Here is a 19,800-nt window from a genome sequence, read left to right as displayed (position 1 = left end):
TTGCATATCTTCATCAAATCACGATTACACGTGTCGACCTCATAACACGCCGAGACTTTACCACAAATTTCAAATTTCGATCAAAAATATTCATTTGCTAATCTACCCTACCCTATAGCTGCGTGCTTACTCTTTTTCTGCTTCATTCATCTATAAACCAAATAAATACGGCATTAGTGTGACAATGTTATCGTACGTACGGAAAATTATGGCCACAAGTGAAGCTAAAGGTGTTTCATAGTAGCACTATCTTCTCCAGCAAGAACGCCTCTAAGGGGGTGTCGAACATTAGCTTGTTGCGGCATCTAGCGGTTGAAAAACAAGAGGTTTGTGGCTCAGAGTGCATTTAACTGGGTTCCCCAAAAAGTACGGTGGCCGAACAGCCTTTGTTTGTGTTCGAGAAACGAATGGCAAATATTCTCCGCGTTTTGACGTCACCGTATGAAAGATGTGTATAATATAAACTATGCTCGTCAGGACAGACTGTTAACAAACTCATTGTTGTGTATGCCATACCTAAATGTGAGGTTATGTACTGGTTTGAATCGCCGAGCTGTGTTGATCGTGAATTGGACGCTCTTTATTTAATCTTCACTAAGACGGCTGATCGAGAAGCGTTTTGTGCATCATTCATGTAGACCTTTTGCTGGAGGACATTAACCATTCCAAACTTGCTCAGGTGTTGCCCACCTGCTGTCAACTTGCTGTCATTACCAAGTGCATCTCTTTGCGAATGAAGTGCAGTCTACTGGTGGATTGTCTAGTGAGCCTTCGCCGGGCTAATGCAGCTTTAGCTTCAGCCGCCAGCTTGTCGTCACCCGTGCGCTTACTACATGGGATGTCTTGCGTAATTTTTTTATTCCATTAAAAAAAAACATGTAATGGCGTTAGAATTCAACTATGGACACCGAGCGAAGCAACTGCAGGCCGCCGACTGGCACACTATAACTAGCTAGCTGGGTTGCTAAGCGAAAAAACAGAGGCTTGTTTGGGTTTTGGAGACGCCGCACTCAAAGGTATGTTGTGATGTTCTATTAACTTATGTATGTGCTTGTTTTTATATTTTATTAAAACAAACATGAGCGCCTGCTGAAGAAAGTTTATTTACTTTTGCAGCTAGCTGGCTAAACGCTAACTAGAAGCTAGCTTGCAATGGATGAGGGGGAAACAAAGCAAAAGTTTGTAGAGATTAGCCTTGTTGATGAAGCAGGCTGCACTCACGTGAGGATAAATGATGTATCGTGTCATAGCGTGAATTAACATCTCAACGTCACTCTCGGTAGTGTGATGGACCCTCCAGGTTGGACACCATAAGAGTCAAACATGATGTCTTCAAGGTCCAGATGAGTGAGGAGCCCCGCTGAAGACATGGACCTCAGCAATGGCACCTGTGAGGCTGAGACCATTGTAGCTCTACACTGCCCTGGAGACCACCCGGCCACCAGCAACGACGGAATGTCAGACTTCTCCAACAGCGACATCTCCCTGCCTGAGGTCTGCATCTCGACCGACTTTGAGGAGAACATGAGCTACGAGGTCCAGCAAGCCTACAGGATATTCTCCTGCTTCCGCCTCGACAAGCACAAAAGCATCGCCAGCCCTTTTCTCCATCAGGAGGTCCGGGAGCGTGGCGTCGGAGGAGTCCGTGGTCTCAAGCAGCCGATGTGTTTGCAGAGGATGGAGGAGAAGTTTACATGCCAGGAGTATAAGACCATAACAGAGTTTGTTGCTGACTTCAGACTGATGCTGGAGAACTGTTACCGCTGCCATGGCGTGGACCACTGGATGTCCAAACAGGCCCAAAAGCTGGAAATTATGCTGGAGCAGAAGCTCACGCTGCTGTCCAGGTATAGAACTTACTATTTAGTCAGGACAGGACCTTAATTGGAAGCAGGTGATAACTAGAGGTGTTATTTGAACTTCTTTATTATCTTTGTTAAGGATTTGGAGTGCATGAGAAAGTGGAAAGTAACAACGTAACTCTTTGACCACATGATTATTTCTTAACAAGTATTTTGCACAACACAACAACAGCAGAACCAATGTTGTAATAACGGTAAGAAGCAAACTGCTCAGCCAGCATTAATAACAACATAAGAAATATTAATAAACAACAGTCTGGCTAGTGCAACACGCAATTTTAGAACCCAGATACAACGTCCCATTGCAACCTTATTTCACTGACACTGCAATTGTGAATAAGGGCAGCCTAGTTGTTTTGGTTATTAATAATCTACTGACGTCTGCAAGCGTTATTCTTGTATAAGAGCCGCTGGTACAGAAATCTATATTTTCTATGAAAGCTGTTTTTGACTTTAACAGCAAAAGTATTATTTCGTCAGAGATTCTATGCTCAGGATTTTAGTTGGAATTCAAAAGTCTATTATTTGTGAATAATGGCATATTTTTTATGTTGGTTACTTAGAATATGCTGAAGTTTGTTAATTTTATACATGCTGCTACTCGTACTTTACTCTCCCTGCTGGTTCTGTGCAGTGGGAAATATGTTGGGAGATGTAACCTTACAATTATTAAAAGATAATGGAAGTAAATTAATCTGTTTCATGTTTATTTTAATTGTGGATCATTACAAATGTACTTTGTTTTAGTAGTACACAGTGAGTAAAAATAAATTACAGATAGAAAAAAATTATGCATGAAAAAATTGACAAACTGTTAATCACAAAAAAAGATGCATCGATAATAATTTGATCATCACATCGCAGGCCTCTGAATCGTAATCACATTGAATTGTGAGGTGGCCAGAGATTCTCACCCCTAACCCACCCCCACTTGGTCCCGCAAGTCTCGTTCTGGTCGGATTTCCGTGATGAGGAGCATAGTTCCGCTTAGTTGATGGGTCCACTTTAGTAAAGAGTTCGGTTTCTCAAAACAAAATGCGTTAAAAAGAGTAATACATTTGCATCATAAAAACGCCTCCTCGAAAAAAATCAACATCAGCTTGGTGTTATATTTGTCTCCCACCGTATCCCTGCGCACGGTCGCCTCTCCATTCTTGTGTATATGAAGATGCTCGCATTTTCTTCCGCGGTGGAACGCACGCGTAAACAAGATGGTCACGGAAGAGGATGCAAGCGTCTTCATCACATACGCAGGAATGGAGAGGCGACAGTGCGCAGGGATACGGCGGGAGACAAATATAATGCCGAGCGTTTTGTGAGGTCTGGTTCTTTTGAGGAGGCATTTTTGTGATGCAGATGTATTACTCTTTTGAACATATTTTGTTTTGAGAAGCCAAACTCTTTAAATGGTCCCAGCAACTAAGCGGAACTACGTTCCTCGTCATAAAAATTCAACCAGAACTGGACTCCCGGGACCAAGTTGGGGGAGGGGGTAAGTCACTGTTGATGTACTACACTGCTGACGGGGATGTCATACAACTTCATGTCAAAAAATCCAAACTATCCCTTTAAGCAGATAAATTGTTTATTTCTTTTTGTTGCTAAAAGCAGCCGCTCCTCTAACATCCCTCTCTTCCTGCCCAAACTAGGACACTTCGGGAGAAGACAACATTGGCAGTGACCTCCAAAGGCCGTTTCGGTGCAGAAGAGGAGCGAGGTCCAGGAGGAACTTCCACAAGGAGGCGACTGTCCTCTCGTAGCCTGGCCACCATCACTGTTGGCGGGCACGAGTCTGTCATGGTGCAGGCCCTCAGGATGGAGGAGCAACAGAGGGCCAAGGAGGAAAGGAGGTGAAGGGATTATTTAGTTTTTCAATTGAATTAACTACTAGGAATGTAACATTTTGAACTGTCATACAATGTTTTAAAAGAAGTAAAGAAGCAAACCGTTGTAAAACAAAAATTAGGTCAAACTACGTACCCTTTGAGTGGGGGGGTGGGCGTTACATAACTGAACTTGGAAATTGTTGTAATTAGTTGCAGATATCATGTCCGCTCAATTTATTCATCTCTACTGAAAATGAGGTGATTGTCTGCAGAATGCTGGTGCTGCAGCAACTCATACAGTGGTTTGTACCCAGAAATAAATATAAGGTTCTCAATAGTATTTAAAATCGGGTGGGGCCATGAAAAAATTTCTGTGCCTTGGGGGGGGGGCGTGACAGAAAATAATTCAGATTTAAGGTGTTGCGATAATCAGACATGTAGGCACGTAGGTTCCACTGTACTATTAATATTATTTGTATTTTTAGAAATACAAATATATTTTTTGTATGCAATGTATAATTTATAAGTGGATTTAGAAATAAATATTACAACTAAAAACAAAAGTATTTATCAAAGTATTATCTTTTTGTGTGTAGAACGACTTTGGACTTTAACATTTTGTGTATTTAAGAGTACTTTACATCTCAACATAGGTCAAAATTGGTAAATTCTTCTCGAATTATGACATAGTTGTGGTATTTTTTTCATGACTATATTAAAATAAGCAGTGCTATTACGCATTAATGACTAGCTGCAAAATGCCCCAAAAAAATTTCCACAATATTACAAAATGTCGTGGTTGTGACACCCTGTTTACGTTGTTGAACAACTTTTATAGTATCTGCACATGCAGTATACAGTATAGCTACCAGCACTTATTAGTTCGCTGACGAAGCTCTTCGGATGAGGAGCGAAACGTCCGACACCTTCTTCACAGAAGTACAGATGACGTCTCAAGAAGCCTTTTCCTCGATATACAGTATAACATCACAATTGGACGATGTCCAGTGGTATACATTGTGGTAGCCTGCAAATAGTTATTTAGACTTTGTGAGAAAATCAACAAACCATTGTTATTTTTCAGGCAACGTGAGCTGGAGAAGAAAGAAGCTGAAGAAATGTCGGCCAAGGCGGTGGAAGAGTGGGAGCAGACTTTGCTGTCCCAGGCCTCCCCCCACACTGTGGACACCCTGTGGGAGCTCCCTGCCATAGGCCACTTCCTGTGCCTAGCTCAGACCGCGCTCAACCTCCCGGAGGTTGTCTTTTTCGAACTGGAGCGCTGCTTGCTGATGCCCCGCTGTAGCACCCTTCTCTCCAAGATCATGTCATCCCTCCTGTCTCCGTGGCAGAAGAGGTCCACCCTGCAACGCCGGCCCGCCCTGCTGTACCGCCGCTGGGAGGCGGAACTCAGGCTGCGCGTCAAGGGCTGGTATCGAACAGTCGGCGCCGCCCGTGATCAGCTGGCTCGGGCCGAGCAGCTGGGGCTCTGTCACCAGTTTTTTCACCACCTGGGGGAGGTGAGCCCCTTGGAGGAGAGGCCCTTTCACCTGCTGCCCTTCTACCAGCGAGTGTGGCTTCTGAAGGGGCTGTGCGATCACGTGTATGAGACCCAGAAGGACGTTCAGGACGCTGTGCTGGCCCAGCCCATACATGAATGCAGGGAGTCAATTTTGGGCTACGACACCAAGGACAATGCTTACATACACTTCCCACATTTCTGCGGGGCCGACTTGAGGATCTACTGCCAGAGCCCCAGCATGCCTCCTTCTTTTCCCTTCCCCTCGTTGCTGGTGAGAAGGGAGGCTGAAGATCCTTGTGGACTGAAAGATGAGGAGGACAGAGCATTTTGTAGAAGCCCGTCTGGGCAGACATTGAGGTGCTTTAAAAGGGAAAACGGGGTTGGTGGGGAACATGAAGAAAGATTTTGGTCCATGAAGGAGGAGGAGGTGTGTGATTCAGGGTCCTCAGATGGAGACTCCTTGCCTGTTGCAAGTTCAATAGTGGTGAAAAGACATTTTAAGGAAGAGACTTTAGAATGTCAATCCACCACAACAGTAGCAATAAACAAAGATAGGGGTTTCTCCTTAGGCTCAGTGCATACCATTAAAGCAGAGGGCCTTGGACTGAATGTAGGAGAACATAGCTACACAGGTAGGTCACCTGCTCGCTCAGTGGACATCACATCCCCAACTCAACCCTCGGGGACCAAAGCAGAAGGCAAAAACCCTCACACACCACCCCCCTGTCTGGATTGTCGACAAGCTGTCAAATCTCTGCAGCACGACTCTAACTGTGGCGAATCTACCCATAGCACGCAAAACCTCAACAAAGACGACGGAATGCAGTCGAAAAACAGAAAATGGAAGAAAAACATGCAGCAAAATGTGAGCCCGTGTCCGACCGAGGCAAACCAATCTGCTTTACAGGCAACGAACCAGAGGAAAGATAAGAAGAGAAAGCATAAAGAAGGTAAGAAAAGGGTTATTGTTTACATAAGCCATAGAAATGCATGTAAATGTACCGCAACGTATCCCACTATCAATCTTCCAAATATTTATGATGTAATGTACCATAATCCATAATGGGAAACTATACCGTACATCAGGGGTGTCGAAACTCTCTTCACTGAGGGCCGCATACTGAAATATCTAAGGATGCTGGGGGGGCACTTAATTTGGTAAAAAGGCTAAATATGTATTTAAAGTCAAAGCTATGTGTTATTAATAATTAGCATCAACATTTCAGCCTTTTCACTTCACATTGTGCCTTTTTGTTGTAATTTTCCCCATTTTTGCTGTTTTTATGTTATCTCCATAATGTACCGCGGGCCACACTTTGGACACCCCTCTTGTACATCCTATATTAATCTGTCGTAAAATCCTGATTCTCTGTGTGTTCAAGTCAAAAAGTTATCAGATGTTTGACTTGCTTATCATTCATATTGGTGAGTTCATGATGAAGTACTGCTGATATTCTATTTAACACACCTTATAATATCACCTGAGCCGCTAAAGCTAATGCTTGTTGATGTTTTGTGAGGTACTTTGCATCCTTGTTTGCTTGTTTTTTTCCTAAATATATTGTTGATTTAACAGGAAAAAAGCTTGAGTCCACAAAGAAAATCAAACATGAGCCTTCAGCTGAGTCATCGTTTAAGGTAGCCACATACTCACATTTCACTTACCATTTTATTTTATTATAATACCGTAGAAATGATGACACTTAAATGTATTTTAAAGTAGTTTGTGTACAGCTTGTATAGCAGTTTATATTTCCACAGCCATTATTGCCTAAATAGCTGGTAACACAAGTGAGGACCAAGATACGTAAGCCTGCCTTGCCTACCGTCTACAGCAGGGATGTCGAAACATTTTCCACCCATTGACGCATCCTGAAAATCAAAGGATGGAGGGGGCCACTTTGATTTATTTGTAATAGTTTTTTTTAAAAGGCTACAAAAACGTATATACAGTACATAAAAGCTTTGTTTTATTCTTAGTTATGAGTGTCAACATTTCAGTTTCTTCTCTTACCATTTTTGCCTTTTTGCTCTATTTTGCCCATTTTTGCTGGGTCTTTTGGTTTAGTTTTATTTCTACAATGTGCCGTGGGCCAATAAAAAACAAGCTGCGGGCCCCACTTTGGACACCCTTGGTCTACAGTCTTGGATATGCTTTAGAATAGTCAGTGCACAGCTTGTATAGCGATATAAATTTATTATCCACTGAAAATGATTCCACACATGGACGTTATTTTTGTGAGGTATTTTTGTAGCTACTTTTGAGTCACTCTGTTCTGTATTAGCTAACTTTTTAAATCGTCTTTGACAGTTGGTTTGCACCAGTCTGCAAGAGTTGCGAGAGCTGATCAGCAAAACCGAGGATGAGCTTGACGACCTGGAGAGCACGAAAAAGAAATTGGTAGGCCGTCATGATTACCTTGATTATTTGAGAGGAAAACAACATGGTGTCGATTTCCTTTTGAACGGCCAGGATCGTTGGTACTATCGAAGACAAGCTGTGAAGGACCTCCACAGCACTCTTATCAGACTACTGAATGAGCTCTCACCCTGGGAACCCAAACTTGTGAAGGCCCACCACAGAAACAGGTATCCGTCAGCACCTATAACAGCTCGAGCTACAACAATGAATCGATGATTAATTATTATCCAATTAATCGACAACAATTTTGGTATTCGATTAATGTTGGGGGGTTTTATTTATGTAAAAATTAAAATATCAGTTTATCAGATGTGAATTTTTTTGTCCTTAGTCATCAATGAAATCAGGCTATTATCTTTGTGTTAAAACAAGATATTCTCACACATCAGCTTAGACTTTGGAAAACAGTGATCAACATCCGTGCCTCTATTCTGATGTGTTGCGGGCAAAATCACTAACTGATTGTGTTTGGTTCATATTGATTTGGTCCGTCTCGGGTCCAGATTCAGATTAATTGACTAAGAAAATAATCGTTTGTTGCAGCCCTAATAATAGCCAATATGCAGATGTTCCGATTGCCTCTGTTAAGCAGGACAAGGCTACCCTCATTACCTCTCTTGATTCCCTTCCAGGCTTCGTTTGAAGAAGGAATTTGACGATTTCAGGAAGCATCCAGAGTATAATAACTTCGTGCGAGAGGAGTGTATGTCATCCTCCTCCTCCTCATCTTCAGATGATGATGATGAAGATACGGGTGGCGAAAAGGAAGAGTCTTTGTTGAATGACTATCGAGGCTCGGAAGAAGATCTGGAACACATGGTTCCCAGAGGCCTTTGGACTCGGGGTAATATATTTAGTATTGGATCAAATGTATGACACCTGTATTGATAATGTTTTAGCCTACAGCAGCAGTACCTCTAATTTACACCTCTGGTTTGTTTATAGGGAGCAGCAGAGATTTATTAGCTGAATCTGTCAGAGAGCGATCACCAAGCTTTGTAATCTCAAACCACAAACATCCAGACAGTGCCGAAAAACTACCAAGCATTCCAACTGACAGTTCTTCTGCTGCAGACTTTGGTCTAAAGTCCACATGTGAAATGATTCCATTAAATCAATGCGGGGATTCAAACGCGGAATGGGCTCCCCACCCTACCACCGGACTACCTAAAGGCTACACGCCCATTCCGACCCTGCTTGCTAAGAGCGTGGGAAACAAAGTGACCTTAATGAAACGGCCTGTTAATTACTCAGGGCCTAACAACCTAAATAACAAGCAGTGTTCAAACACCCTGCCTCTGTTTATAATAGGGAACGCAAAAGCACAAAGTCCTCAAACCACTACACAGCAGACACAAAGAGACGATCCAAGCGGGCAAACAGCAAAGACTCCTCTTGAATTAGATTGGGACAAACCAAGTGTGTCTTTATCACAAACTCCTCTCCAAGGAGTGTCTAATGCTCTTGAGGGACTGTGTCGTCCTGGCATGAAAGACGATGGCAATTTTTCCAAGATGTCTGTGCAGCCAGTCCTGGACCACATAACACAGGATAAGATCATGCAACAGCTGGTGATCCTGCCTTCTGTTCACAAATCAGAGGAGGAGCAGCAGGGTACTAAGGAAACCGTTTGCATGTCCACCAATGTGCCTGGCCTCACCTTTCTGGACAGGAGAGTTCCTGTTCAGGAAGTGGCTCCACTGAAGGATACCCGGCGAGTGAAGACACCTTCCCTTTCTGTCCCCCAAAACACAACAGGATTCCAAGGTACGTCATCTACAAGAACATCACAGAGTATGAATCCAAGGCCGTCAATGTCTCCCAAACCACCAGACAATAAGCAGGAACTTAAAACGATGTGCATCCGTGATTCCCAGTCCATCCTCGTAACAACCCGAGGAGGCAACACCGGCATTGTCAAAGTACAGACGTCCTCTGCCCAGAATCCACTCGGCTGTTTGTCCACCAGTCCGGTAATCACCATTTCCCCTCAGTTTAAAGCCTTCCTTGTGTCCAAGACTTCAGAGACCTCTTCTGTGCCCTCTCAGAAGAACCCTTGCACCACCACCACCACAACACTGGCCAGCCTCAGTCAGTCAGTAGCCCAGCCTCAGAGGCACAGTCCTTCCATGTTAAAGTCCTTCTCCACCATCCCAAATCCTGAGGTCTCGACGCTCACCGGCGACATTCCCGTGACAGACCCAAGAAGTTGGACTTCAAGATCTCCCTCAAATCACGGTTCTACTGTTGGTTGTTCTCAGTTGATTAAGAGTACCACTGATTCGCTCACAAAAGCTAAGATAGTCAACCAGCATGGGTTGAAGCGCCCAGCCACAGAGGAGCAATCCCAAATTACAAAATTTGTCCTGGTTAATCCCCCCTCCTCCTCCTCTTCTGCTTCAACTGCAGCTGTATCAAAAGACACATCTTCCACACATCTTAGTTCAAGAGTGGTCGTTGTCAACCAGCCCGCAGCAACAGCATCATCCTCTGCTTTAGTTGGAAGTGTTCCAAAGCAGACCACAGCAACGGGGGACATTAGTGGACAGCAGCTAACTATGTCATTGTCAAGTCTGAAAATGGGATTAAGTCCTAGTGTCAACTCAGTTGTGATGCCCAAGGGAAAGAGTGTCACTCTCCCAACAGGTGGGTTTGATTTACCGTATTCACTAAAATATAAGATGGCTTTAAATCTAAGATAATTTGAAGTGAGTCACTGTTTTCCAGCGGCTCTCTGTGTCTCTCCAGATCACTTGCGTGTGTGATTGTGATTGTCTTTTTCAGACTTTTTTTTCTAGGAGAAATATACCGTCTTACATTCGGGTAAATTTGTACACTAACAGCATTCTTGATGTATGTTTCACTCTTCTGTGTCTGCAGGGCTTCAGATCCAGTTGTCAGGGATGACAACCACCATCGGACAGACCATCGGTGCTCTCTCTTCCCCTTCCAGAATCACACCAGTAGCAGATACAGCACCAGCATCCACAATCCACCCGGCCCCTTTCACAAATTCAAATACAATCACAAGCTCTCTTACCCATCTTATTCCCAGTACTACTTGGACCAGAACCTTTCAACCCCATTCTTTCCCATCTAATCTGACAACTACTCAGCCTGCAGCAAGTCTGGTAACGGGTCCTGCTCAGGTGGCTTGTTCAAAACCAACCTCTCACCTTGATCATCCACCCACTAATGTGCAAACGGCCAAAGACCCTACCCTCATCCCGTCGTCCCTTCACAATGGTCTCAACAAAACCTCACCAGCCGACAGTACACAGCTCACCACCCCTGCAACTGATGCCCAGCAGAGGATAGTCATCAAGACCTCCAAGCCCCTTGCAGCTGGCACACAGATCATCCTTAATAACACATGCTTTGTAGTTCCACCACAGGGTTTGGGTCCAGGTAGCCATGTACTCATCATCTCTAGCCCTTCTTCGCAAAAAGTGCCTAATGCCACCGGTAACTGCAACGGACCAGTGGCAGCACCACCCCAAGGAGCGAGTCAATGTCCGGCAACCCCTCAAGCACCAATTTTAGGGGTGAATTCTCCTTTTGTAGCATGCACAATTGGTCCTGGCAGTATCGGAACGGTCCACAGCACATCAGCACGCTTTAATACCTCTGCGTCACTTGTGGTTAACACATCCCCTCTAGTCGTACCCCAAACTCAGTTAGCCAAAAGTCCAGCCTATGTGTCCCAAGTCATAACCAGCCCCGCTCTTGGTTCCATTCTTGCTCCGATCAGGTTGCCCTCTGGTACTGGTACTCCATCTCAATCCAAATGTTCCACTGCAGTCACCCAAGCATTGCCCTTATTACCCTCACCATTATTGTCTTCACCAGCCCCATCTAGCAATTCTGTCATACAAAGCACGTTGCATTTCCAGGATATCTCAACCCTGAAGTCAACCGTCCAACCGCCATCTCCAGTCTCAGAGTCATCCGTCATGGATAAAGTCTTTGCAGGATCAACAATGGCTGCTCCAAGCACAGCATCTAGGATCCAGACCCTGCCGGTCGTGGGGGCACCTGTGGTTACCCTACCTTCATCCGTCAGTTTTGTCACCACCGCTCAACCACTCACTTTACTCAACACCATCCACCAATCCAGTATTACCAGTCAGCTAAAGCCGTCTTTGCAGAAATCCCCGTTAAGTACGGCTAACAGCATCCAAGCATCCAAGCTTCTCATCAGTCCCGACGGGGCGGTTTTAAGTCAGATCGTTGCCCACCAGCTGCACACATGTGATGCTACTACATGTGATGCTACTACTTTGCAGCCTTCACAAGCTGGCACCAAGTCAACCAAATGACTCTAAAATGTTATTTATATTTTTTGTTAAGAGCTGTTAAAACTGCTATGTAGTTCTTGTTTTACTCCCAAAAGTAGGTTTTACTCTCTGGCTACTACTGAGGTTGCCCTTGGATGGATGTTTGTTGTTTTTTTGTTCATGGCCAGTAAATGGTGAGGAAATGTTCAATGGATTAGTGCTTCAAAAGCCAACTTGCTACTTTAAATGTTTAATAGGACATGATACTTGTTTGTACACCCATTCTGTGCATAAGAGTTAGAAACAGCATTTTACATTTGAGGAAATGTAAAGAATAGACTGATTTGTACGACATGTTTTGCACTCACTTTTTATTTATTTTCTACCATATAGAGTTATTTACTACATAGATACATTTTCATGGAACTAATGTGGCTGTCAAAGCATGGAAATAATAAACATCTATGCCCCATTTGTTTTTTCAGGGGTTGTTCCTTCTACAAAGACTCCTTGTAGTGTTTTAATCATTTGTTGAGACAATATGTACATTGTGTGAATCATCAGGCAACAGATGCGCTGTTTTCCTTTCTTCTTTGAGTGTGCTTTTATGGTGAATAGGGAGGAGGCAGCGGTCCAGAGGAGATCTTTTCGTAGGCAGGAGGAGCGTTGGGCATCTGCAGAGGTCAATGACAAAAACAGGTCATGGTTGCAGTTGCATTTCTTTTTTTCTTTTTTTTTTTTTTTTACAATTAAAAAAAAAAACAACTCCTAACCGCCTGACTCTTACCACAGACTGCAGGCTGCCAAAGTCGGCGAGTGCCATCTTGTTTTGTGCAGATGGTCCAGCCTCTGAGTACTGACCTCCTGTGTAAGCTGGTGACCCCGACCTGGGACTCTATTGGAGACATGAGGATAAAGACGCTTGATTTGGTACACCTGCATAGTGTAATTAGGACCCTTTGTGCTGTGTTAATATGGGTTTTTTTGTTGTTTTTTTACACGTATTGTGCAAAATTTGGCCACAAAGTGGCCTAGTGGTTAGCATGTTGGCCACACAGTCAGTCAGGAGATCGGGTAGATCTTGGTACGTATCTCTGTGTGGAGTTAGTTTGCATGTTCTCCCCGTGCCTGGGTGTTCTCCAGGTACTTCGGCTTCCTCCCACATTCCAAAAATATGCATGTTAGGTTAATTGGAGTCGCTAGATTGTCCATAGGTATGAATGTGAGTGTGAATGGTTGTTTGTCTATATGTGCCCCGTGATTGGCTGGCGACCAATCCAGGGTGTACCCTGCCGCTTGCCCAAAGTCAGCTGGGTTAGGCGCCAATACTCCAGCATACCCCACGACACTAGTGAGGACTAGCGATATAGAAAATGGATGGGTTGAAGTGCAAAATTTGGGTTGAATGGGGACTGCAATACTGTATGTGATATGTTTGTAAGGGTTGTGGTCTGTGGAACGTAGTGTAACGGATGCCAGTCTGTGAGGCTGTGCAAGTGTACGTTGGTAAACCTCACTCCCTCTGCCTTAAGAGCTGCGCTGAATACGTGGTTGACAGTCTGAGCTTTTGGCCGTGTGGTCAGCGCTCTTGCCTCCCATTGCGAAGGTCCTGTGTTCGAGACGCGGTGCGAAACAGGGCGGGTTACACTAACATACAGATGTCCTTAAAGTTTTATCATCTTTATGCAAATGAGCAATGACTTTGACAATTACTGGCGACCAGTCAGGGGTGTACCCCGCCTCTCGCCCAAAGTCTGCTTGGATAGGCTCCAGCATGCCTCCGCGACCCTCGTAGGATAAGTGGCACAGAAAATGAATGGATGGATGGACTTCGACAATTAGTTCCTAAAATGCTAAGATCTTATACAGTCCAGGCGGCCGTGTTTTTCAACCAACCTTGCTCACATTTTTCAAACATGTACTGTACTTGTCAAACTCCTCAAGGTTTTTACCAGATTTTGTAGCGATAAAACGCCCTAAAGTTACAGTATGTGCTTTATAAGATCTCACCGAGTTGTGTGAGAAATTTCAAGGGAGTCCGATTTATGGGAGTCCAACATTGTGGTTTCATAACAGCACCACCATGTGGCGTATTGGTCCGAAAGATAATAGCACCGGCAAAACAAGTTGGGGTGAATGTTCTGACGAATTTCCACGCTTTTGTGTGCAGCAGTTCAGGAGAAGAAGAGTTAGTTGACACAAATACATGAAGGCTTCACCCTGATTTTCTTGTAGCCACCCCGCCTCTTAAAATACCAGCAGCCCAGGAGGACGAGGGCAGCCAGGATGATCACCAGCAGAGCAACACCCACTGCCCTGTGGTGCAAAACAAAATCACCATAAAATTAAAGTATGGCTCACTTTTCACACATATTTATGACTAGCATCCGACAATTACCACAAAATGTCATGGTTAAAGCCCGTAGCAAGCAAATAAAACCTACACAAACACAGAGCAGACTTACTCCTCGGCTCTGACAAATCCACGTCGACTGCTGGCAAAGTAAATGTTGAAGTCTCCTCGAGGCATCCCGTCTGTGTCGTTGCAACGCATCAAGCTGTGCCAACAGAAGGGAAGGCAGGGAAGCAAATTAATTAATAACAGGGTCGAATATGGTTTACCATCTTCTTTGTGTTGTCCAAAACATTACTACTTGTCATTGCAGCAGAAAACTTATTTAAAGACAAAAACCTGACACTGTTCACCCTCAAATAGAATTCTTCAGAAAAATATAGCATATGTACTTTCATATTTGTTAATAGTTATCATACGGCAGGGGTGCCACTTTTATACATTTTGTACATTAAAGATGCTAAAACCAAAGTAATGTTGGTCAATTCAAATTTTAGAAGATGCTGAGGGCAAATAAATAAAACAAAAAAAACAAGCTACACGTCGAAAATGGCCCCCAGGCTGCACTTTGGACCTCCTGCCATATGGCTAAACACTATATACATGCATCTATATGATTGAGTAATTTCTCTCCCAGGATTAATAAAACGTGTATAACATTTGAGCCCCCACGTAAAGTAGCACTGGACGCTTTAATAAGTACACATGCACAGTCAAATTTAATGAGATCCAATATCTCAAAATGTCCAAATTGTGCTTCTTATAAAGAATACAGCAGTTTGAAGAGGCGTTGAAGTGCACCGTAGCATACCCAGAGCGTTTTGGAATATTTTGGTTATATTTCTGTACAGTTAGCTTACTTGAAATGAGGAAATACACCAGTGGTTCCAAGGCATTTTTCAGTAAAGCACATCCTAGAATATTTGTTTAAATCTCCTAACCAAAGCGTGTTTGGTTGGAAAGCCCTGTGGCATCACTATCCGATTCATTGCTATAAAACAAGTCCGCATGTTGTGGTCTGATTTGAAACATTTGGAAGTAAAAATAAATCAACCGGCGAACATATTGTTATTTTTCCCCACTGTATACTGTATATAGAGTTTCTAAACTCTCAAGTACCCCCATTTGAGAACCACTGTTCTCCACCACTGGACCACAATATTAAATGAAATTAATTATGAAATATTATTATTTAAACAAAAAATATATATATATTGTGTGTATTTGGAATATTGTGCAAAAGGCTTGTGCCATGGGCAGGTGTCACAATAGGTGATGCTCCAAAACCGACAACTAAGCTGACAAGTAACCACGATGCAATTTAAACATCTCTATTCCAAAAATCAACATTAAAAAAAAGAAAAGAAAACGTCATCTTACCTAATTGGCTAATTGAATTGCAGACAAGTGCTCCACTCTCTGTCTCCAGTTTACAGAGTCAGGCGCCCGGCAAGTCTCTCTTCTCCCGTCTTATTACTTGTTCCACCGCCCCAAATTCTTTTCCCTCTCCCGTGTCCCGGAGAAAAGAAAAAAATCCTCATGACGGTCACGGGTTTAGAGGCTTGTGGATTAGACCATTGAAGCAGCGTAATCACCGTGAAACCGCCCCCCCACTCCAAGGACCTGAATGCAACATGATTATCCACTCGTGGAAACCGTGGGGCAGTCAGCTGGTGGCTTTTCTTGTGCTCTTTGTCATTTTTAAATGAATGCCCAGAGGCAATACTCAACTCATACAAGATACTGTATGTCTAAACTTTTACTCACTTCAGAGGAACTAGGGGTACTTTTTGATGGAAAAATCCAGTATTTTTTTTGCTGGTTTTCCATAGAACAGTGGTGTGGCCACAGCTTGTTATGTATTGGCTTCTGGCATATTAAAAAAAAATAAAAAACATAAACACGATACAACATTACGAAGGCCGATTACAGCCATACCGAAAAGAAAACGTAAAAGTTGGAGTTGGGGTGTTACAAGGCACCCAACTCACAAGACCAGACCATGCACGAGATTGGGTACAAGAGAACAGGACGAGATTTAACATTCATTTCAAGAAAAGTACAATGAAAAAATATGACTGGACTAACTTTTTGATTTAACTGCGTCACAAAACAATGCAGGTGCTTTTTTAAATGTTTATTGTCCCACAAATCGACACTAAACAATATTGTTGTCAACATTTTTGAGACCAAATAAAGCACTGTTATGATAATGTATAACCATAATGCAATAATCCTTAATCTGTTACAGTTAATTGGTTCCAGACCCAACCGTGATAAGTGAATTTCTGTGAAGTAGGATGCCTTATTTATAAATGGTATATTTTCGTAGTCCCCTGTAGTCATCTTTTTTTCCATATTAACCGATGTAGAAGACAAAATAAGCTATAACATGGACTCACACATTAGCATTGACAGAGTTCCTTGTTGTTTTCTTCTGGACAGCAGTGGCTATTGTCTTATCAATGTAATATTACTGACACCTAGTGACCAGTGTGGAATACTACATATCACGTCTTTGCATCTTCTGAATATCTTTGTATTTTCGTTCATTTAGCCATTTTTATGCTTGAAAATACATAATTTAGGCCAAAAATATGTCAAATTAGCTTAGGTATGCATATCTTTTAAGTAATAATAGGCTGTAGTCAACCACAAAACAGCAATAATTTTTTTATTTATTTAAAAAAAACGTGATAGTTAAGCCGCAAAATTCGAACCGCAAATTGACAAGGGATGACTGTTATGCAATATTTCCTTTAATATGTCATCTTTCACTCTGTAAAGTTGCAGCTAATAGTTCCAGCTTGTAGTTAAACAACGCCAGCTCAGTGTTTTTTGTCTTATCTACTTGTCTTTGTCTTATTTACGTCAGGGCTATCCACCTGTCATTTGATATTTCTAATAAAAAAATAATTCATAACTAGAGAAGCACTAGGAGAGCGCAGACCTCCGCCAAGTGCCATTGTTTCCCCCATATTGTGATTCACACCAAAATAATAGTCCTACATTTTTTAAATCAGTCTTTGATATGTTGTAGAACCTGTTGGAAACTTGTCCTGAAATGGGACCCCACATCCTTCAATTTTTAAGTATGTGGCCCTCAGTGGAAAACTTTTGGACACCCCTGCCCTTGAAGAAAAATGAAGACTTTTTATGGGTTTTTGTTCTCTTACACATGTGTTTAAATATAACAATAACGACAAATGGTATCATTGGCTAGGTCACAAACGTCCAACCTCAAAATCCTGTTTTCAGTGACATTTTTCAGAGACATTATAGCAGGGGTGTCCAAAGTGTGGCTTGGGCCTGCAACAGTTTTTTTTATTGGCCAACGGTACATTCTATAAAATATAGTTTAACAAGAAAAGTAAAAAAAAAAAACAATAAAAAAACAACATAAAATACAAAAAAATCAGCAGTAATTTTACACAAAAAATCAAAATCTTAAGAGAATAAAGTCGTAATTTTATGAGAATAACATCATTTTAGTAGCATACATTTTAATTGTTATTTTTGTATTTTATATATGTCTTTAATATTATGACAAACAAACAAAACAATGAATAAAGTCATGTTTGGAAATTAGGTTGGGGGAAAAGATGTGATGTTATGAGAAGAAAGTCATAATTATGAGGAAAAAAAATGGCAAAGTAATTAAAGTGCAAACATTTAATAAGTCATCATTTTCCTGCAGAATACACAATTTTATAAATGCTTCATGGTTTTTCATTTCAGTATGCAGCCCCCAGTAGAAAAGTTTGTTTTATATATACTTGTATATATATATATATATACTTTTATATTTGTTATGTATATATAGATATATATATATAACTGTAAGCCAATATATATATAACTGTAAGCCAAAAAAAAACTCTGACTACTACGTAAATGGACGAAATTGAGTTAGTTTTATTTGGTGCAGTTCCACTTTCCTCCGATTGGAGGTGCTGCAGGACGGTTAAACATGAGGGTTTTTAATGTGGAAAAAACGTCCAAAACATCGTTTTTTGACTGATTTGGACAAACAAAATACATAAAAGAGACTGAGTCCCGCTGTATCGCTCAGGCTGCACTACAGCGTCTATTCACAGGCGCGATCCCACTACTGAGCGGCACGGGGGCTTTGACCTGCTCCGTTTCCGACCTGGGCCGGTGCACCCCTCCTTAGGCGACCTGGTGATCCCGAGCTCCCCCAGGAGCACCATATCGATACCGAGCTTAGTGCGGACACCCGATCGACATAGTCCGCTGCAGCCCAGAGCTCCTGAGTTCAAACGGTCCGCCAGCCTCAGCCTCCCAGTAGCTTGGATTACAGGCGCGCGCCACCGCACCCGGCACTGGTCAGGCTTTCTCATAGGGCTTTTAGCCTTTATGCGGATGACGTCACGATCCTGGAAACACTCAGCAGAGTCATCTGGTGGCGATAAAGTGCAACTGCAGCTGCACTAGCAATGGAGGCTCACTTATTGTGAGTGGAGATTGCGATGATGTAAAACTGCACTGACTCTTTCGTAAGTAAATAGGGTAGCCAAAATATTACACACACAATTCTACACAATTTTAAAGTCATTAACTGTCTCTAAAATTACACACTTATATTATTATTAGAACAACTGAATAGCTCCATTGGCAGGTGGAAAACTTACTCGGGCCTTCAGTGGGGACTTAATCCACCGCTTCATACTGCCACTATCCATCCATCCATTTTCTATACCGCTTGCCACTATCATGTCCCAATTACACAAAACATCAATAATGTACACAATTGCAATATTACAAGACGTGGCATTACAGAAAGAGCCGTTTTGCGTATTGGGGATGAATATATGGTGGCCAAGAAGTGCAAAACGCTGTTAAAAAAGCAAAACGACCAAAACATGATGCCAGTGTCCTCTGTTAACACCCTCCACAACTTCAAGTGTTACCGCTTGCTGTCTGATTCATGTGGTGCAGTCCTCTTCTGGGTGGTGTATGTGTAATTTGTTTTACTTTTAGTTAACATGTTTTACACTTCTCGGCCACCGGATGAATACCATTATTACTAAAACACGAAACCCAGTTAGCTTTTTATATAAATTCAAATACACCATCACTGATACAACTTACGAGTTACAATTTCGCTTGTAACTTTGAGCATTACGCAACTTCCACCGGTAAAAATGTACATTTGGCACTTGGCCAAATGTAACAAGTGTCAGACAACTCTGTGTAAATCGCTACAGACTATTCAGCTCGTCGAATTTGGCTTTGCTTTGCTCTGATCATCAATCAGAGGAAGGAAAAATTCAGATTTTATTGTGGGCCAACTAGCTGGCCCCGTGAGGCGAATGTGCAGTCTGATTGGTTAAAGAAGGAGCCCTATTGCTGATAGAGTTTAGGTGACATCCAAGCACTACTGTTTCTGAAAGTCCCGTGTCGATTAGATTGTACAAATAAAATGTAACATAAACATACTCGCCAAGAGACACACAAAATCAAGATAATAAACTGTTGGGAATAAATTACACTTTACTATAAATTACAGTTCAATACAAT

General features: G+C 42.5%; 2 protein-coding genes across 2 annotated transcripts; one reads left to right on the top strand and one right to left on the bottom strand.

Moving 5' to 3' along the window:
• Positions 1-30: 30 nt before the first annotated feature.
• On the top strand, positions 31-12,405 carry LOC129169735 (uncharacterized protein KIAA2026). Its single transcript, XM_054756421.1, has 10 exons — positions 31-1,016; positions 1,284-1,847; positions 3,512-3,712; positions 4,773-6,157; positions 6,784-6,845; positions 7,519-7,608; positions 7,681-7,796; positions 8,262-8,473; positions 8,575-10,275; positions 10,510-12,405. Exons 2-10 carry the CDS (start codon positions 1,369-1,371, stop codon positions 11,946-11,948), a joined length of 5,685 nt encoding a protein of 1,894 aa, XP_054612396.1. The 5' UTR covers positions 31-1,016; positions 1,284-1,368; the 3' UTR covers positions 11,949-12,405.
• On the bottom strand, positions 12,261-15,831 carry mlana (melan-A). Its single transcript, XM_054756425.1, has 5 exons — positions 15,640-15,831; positions 14,372-14,464; positions 14,126-14,222; positions 12,694-12,801; positions 12,261-12,580 (listed from the first exon to the last, which is right to left on the bottom strand). The coding sequence occupies exons 2-5, from the start codon at positions 14,458-14,460 to the stop codon at positions 12,512-12,514; spliced, it is 363 nt and encodes a 120-aa protein (XP_054612400.1). The 5' UTR covers positions 14,461-14,464; positions 15,640-15,831; the 3' UTR covers positions 12,261-12,511.
• Positions 15,832-19,800: the final 3,969 nt, after the last annotated feature.

This window comes from Dunckerocampus dactyliophorus, chromosome 17 (assembly GCF_027744805.1).
Source record: "Dunckerocampus dactyliophorus isolate RoL2022-P2 chromosome 17, RoL_Ddac_1.1, whole genome shotgun sequence".
Taxonomy (NCBI): Eukaryota; Metazoa; Chordata; class Actinopteri; order Syngnathiformes; family Syngnathidae; genus Dunckerocampus; species Dunckerocampus dactyliophorus.
The sequence above is the reverse complement of the archived record's forward strand: the minus strand, read 5'-3'. Positions and strand labels throughout refer to the sequence as shown.

Excerpts from the sequence above, each read along its gene's own strand:
- LOC129169735 (XM_054756421.1), top strand. The coding sequence starts at position 1,369 with ATGGACCTCAGCAATGGCACCTGTGAGGCTGAGACCATTGTAGCTCTA. Across the intron at positions 6,158-6,783 it reads GAAGAGAAAGCATAAAGAAG|GAAAAAAGCTTGAGTCCACA; the intron begins GTAAGAAAAGGG and ends TTGATTTAACAG. Across the intron at positions 7,609-7,680 it reads AGAGCACGAAAAAGAAATTG|GATCGTTGGTACTATCGAAG; the intron begins GTAGGCCGTCAT and ends TTGAACGGCCAG.
- mlana (XM_054756425.1), bottom strand. The coding sequence starts at position 14,460 with ATGCGTTGCAACGACACAGACGGGATGCCTCGAGGAGACTTCAACATT. Across the intron at positions 14,223-14,371 it reads GGATTTGTCAGAGCCGAGGA|GGCAGTGGGTGTTGCTCTGC; the intron begins GTAAGTCTGCTC and ends TTTGCACCACAG. Across the intron at positions 12,802-14,125 it reads GTGGCTACAAGAAAATCAGG|AGTCCCAGGTCGGGGTCACC; the intron begins GTGAAGCCTTCA and ends TGTCTCCAATAG.